General features: G+C 37.9%; 1 protein-coding gene across 1 annotated transcript in view; it reads right to left on the reverse strand.

The window, feature by feature from the left end:
• LOC123039956 (probable apyrase 3) overlaps positions 1 to 2,986 on the reverse strand; it is a 4,666-nt gene extending 1,680 nt beyond the window's left edge. The window contains exons 1-5 of the mRNA XM_044462930.1: positions 2,681 to 2,986; positions 2,449 to 2,577; positions 2,083 to 2,139; positions 1,748 to 1,840; positions 1,266 to 1,462 (exon numbers count right to left, since the gene is read on the reverse strand). Of these exons, the coding sequence (XP_044318865.1) occupies positions 1,266 to 1,462; positions 1,748 to 1,840; positions 2,083 to 2,139; positions 2,449 to 2,577; positions 2,681 to 2,926 (722 nt within the window). The 5' untranslated portion in view covers positions 2,927 to 2,986. The remainder of the gene's footprint in view (positions 1 to 1,265; positions 1,463 to 1,747; positions 1,841 to 2,082; positions 2,140 to 2,448; positions 2,578 to 2,680) is intronic.
• Between the last annotated feature and the right edge of the window lie 832 nt (positions 2,987 to 3,818).

The raw sequence follows: 3,818 nt of genomic DNA on the forward strand, positions 1-3,818 counted from the left end.
TTTTGTTTGTTTGACATACCACAATTTATGTAGACTATTTCTTATTTTTTTCATTTGTTCCTAGACTAAGAATTCAAAAACTTTTCTGTTTATTGCATTAGCCTAGATGCAGTGTGAAACCATCACCCCCACCAACATGTATGATGTTGGATCTTAGGGATCACATGAACTTTTGCCTTAATATATTCTTAGCATACCACACCTCTTTGCATTTTTTTAAAACCAGTATGAATACTACATATTATTAGTTCTTATTTCATTTTTTTTACTATTGTATTGACCATAGGATATACATTAGATTTACAAATAATTAGTAAATTAAAGCAAAAAAACTCTCTCTGGTAATGTATATTTGATTTATCATAACTCATAAGTCAAACTTTGTAGTTTGCCTAATTTTGTAAAAAAAGAACATTAATGTAAGCATGGTTTTTTTTGTGGATTATTCTTACTTGAATGTTAAGGCTACATATACTTAGATTCCGATTGGCTTTTTACTGGATGTAGTCATATATATTTTAATTTCATTATCTTAATATTTTTTCACAATGTTCGTGAATTCTTCCTTAATTTGAATTATTCTATTTTTATCTTTGTTGGGATACCACTTATTCCAGTAGTATGCATAAATACATCTTTCTTGAACTAGGTATGCATAATACATAATATTAGTTATAACTCCGGCTTTTTACTATTATTGACTCACCATATATAATTATTAGTGATGTAATACAACTGTAACTTGGTATACATAATGCTGCAAATGGGCAATAGTTGGTTCGACATTTTCTTCAAGTCCCTCTATTAACTAGAGAAGTCTTTAAAATTAATAAGGACCAATATTGTATTTACATTTCCCAACAAGCTCTCTTCTTTAAATAAGGATCAATCTTGTTTGATTCCACATCTTCGGGATAAAATCAATGTTTGACTTTGTGTATTCTTCTCATACCACTTGTCCCACTAGTATGCATCACACATATATCTTTTTTGAACTGAGTATGTAATATTGTTGTAAAACGAGTAATAGTTAGTTTTACGCTTTCTTTTTACATTTCTAATACCATAAAATCATGTCCACATTTAATTGATACTGTACCTGCAACCCCTGTTTTGTTTAATTAGTTCAAATTTTACAACTGATCAAGCTACTAATTAATTATTCCCTCGCAAAGAAGATATTAATTAATTATTGGAGAAGGTATCATTGGGCCTTGAAGCGATGTAAGTCAGATAACAACGAATTTGAGTGTCCAACGACTAACCTGTGAGCATAGACGTGGTAATCTCTTCCTTTGAGATACTCTTTCGTAACGTACGGATCCTTAACCACGGGAGCGGCAGCAGCAACATCTGCAGAAATGGCATATGCCATTTGCACGGACCCACCTCCAAGGTCAATCACACCTACTGTCTTGGCGTACTCTCCTCCCAGCTTATCCAACAGATAGTTTAGAGCAACCTACTTGCAATATTAATTAATTTTAGTGGCATATATACTACTATTTTTTAGGGGAATATATACTACTCCCTCCGTCCGGAAATACTTGTCATCGAAATGGGTAAAAGGGGATGTATCTAGATGTATTTTAGTTCTAGATTCATCTCTTTCTATTTATTTTGATGACAAGTATTTTCGGACGGAGGGAGTACTAATTTGTGTAAATAGATACAGAGTGAGGAATGTAACGTATGAAATTCATTTAGTAGAATACCCATAAGTCAATGCAAAAAAAAAGTAGAATACCCATAAGTAAGATCCCTCCTGAGACCCCTCAAGAACGTTGATCCAACCAGGATTGTACTGGAACTTGCTCTTGGTGTGGACCACACCCCTGACCTGTAATTTAGAAAATTAGTTAGATTTTATCTAGATCACGTCTTAGTGTTAGATACAGATGCATCTAGAGAAATCTAAGACAAATAAATTGGACGGAGGTAATAGATTTTAATAAGTCTGCTCTAGATTGGAACAACTGTTGAAACAAGACTAGAAGTATCCCAAAAAAGAAAGAAACGGGACTAGAAAAAATATATCGAAATATACACTCAGCCTCTAATTAAGAGATGAAAAATATTTACTGCTTCAAGAATTTGCTCCGCCTGCTCGTCTCCTATCAGTCTTAGTCCGGCCGTCGCCTGCACATTATTTCAGTTTTGTTAACCAAGGAAAAACCTATACAACTACTCTTGCGGTTTCTTTTTTTCCACTTCATATTAGTTTTGTTGTAGTCAATCAAGTTTGACTGGATTTATTTTAAAAAGTACCAACATCAATATAATACCAAATAAATATAATATGAAAAATATTTCATGATGGGTCTAATTAATGATATTACTCTAGAATTGTGAATGTCGATTTTTTTCCCTATAAGCTTCGTCAGCTTTTATGATAAAGCTAACAAGAAATGGAGGAAGCATTCATTTGCTACTAATGGACTGACGTACCCCAAGCTTAACGGGTGTCCTCTTCATGAGCGACCGAGGCACAGCGCTGTTGGCCTTCTCAAGCAGGGGTACGATGGAGTTGGCAGCCTCCTGTGGCCGTCCGGCATACGAGCTCAGCCCGGGATTCACCTGCACACACGTGCTTAAAATGGGATAAAAGAGAAGAAAACGCATCATACCATAGGTGAATACGTGAATGGCTGATTGTCGTGCCTAATTTATACATACATACCGTGGCGAAGACCTCTATGTCGTCGCCAACGTCGACGAGCTCCATCCTCTTGTCGAACCGGAAGACGTGGACGCGGGTGCCAGTGCTGCCGGCATCCATGATGACCGCGTACTTCCCCGGTGCCGGCCGTGCCTCGACAGCACCACCAGCCTTCCGGCCAAGCACGACATCGGCAGACACGGACGAAGAGGCCAGGAGGAGGGGGAGGAGGAGGACAAGTGTGTGGATGCCCAGGGCGTGAGCCATGGCGACCGAGCTAGCTGCTGCACGCGTAGCTAGGTAGCTAGCTAGTGCAACTGCTGCTGCTCAAGCTCAAGTGTGTACTCGTGAGTTAGGAGGGTAGGGTTTTAAAAGAGATCGAGGGGAGGCAGCATTTCATTAATTAAGCAGTTTTCAATCCACGCGTAACACGCTCCACGTGCAAATATTCTGGCGGGGCGCCACTTGGCCGTGCGCGATCTCTCCTCGACTGTCGGTCTTTTCCTCCCTCCCTTATGAATGATATCACAAGAGATATGCACCACAATGTTAGGAGTAGACAGTCTTTTCCTCCCTCATGAATGATATCACAAGAGATATGCACCACAATGTTAGGAGTAGGGCTATAATCTGAAGAGTAGTAGTATTAATGTGTTTGAAAACTGCTAATGGAGCTCGAGCTCCATGGAGCCCGAAATTTGAAAAATTCAAAATCAAAATTTAGGCTTCAAAAAATTCTGAAAAAAGTACACATATGCCTATAAGGTTATACTACTTGTCCATAAAGTTTCATGGCAAATATTTTTTTTTGCAAGCTACACAAAAATAACAAAATCTTGTATTTCTAACACATGTGCTATCACTATAAAAGTGCATGATTTTTTTACTCTGTACAGCCCACATCAAAATGCATTTCATAACCAAATTTTAGTCACATCTAGTGAACATCTATGAGTACTTATGCATTTATTTTCAGTGTTGTTTGCAACTTTCAAAGTTGATTATTGGATTTTTGAAAAGTTTATGCTCCATGAAGCCCGAGAGCCAAAAGGCCTTGCTCGTCCGCTCTCTTATCCACCAGCAGATCTTTCTCTCTTATTATTATGCCCACTGGGCAGCAAGCTGTCAGAGGGATGCACGTACGTACCTTTATCTTACT

Source organism: Triticum aestivum, chromosome 2B, assembly GCF_018294505.1.
Source record: "Triticum aestivum cultivar Chinese Spring chromosome 2B, IWGSC CS RefSeq v2.1, whole genome shotgun sequence".
NCBI lineage: Eukaryota > Viridiplantae > Streptophyta > Magnoliopsida > Poales > Poaceae > Triticum > Triticum aestivum.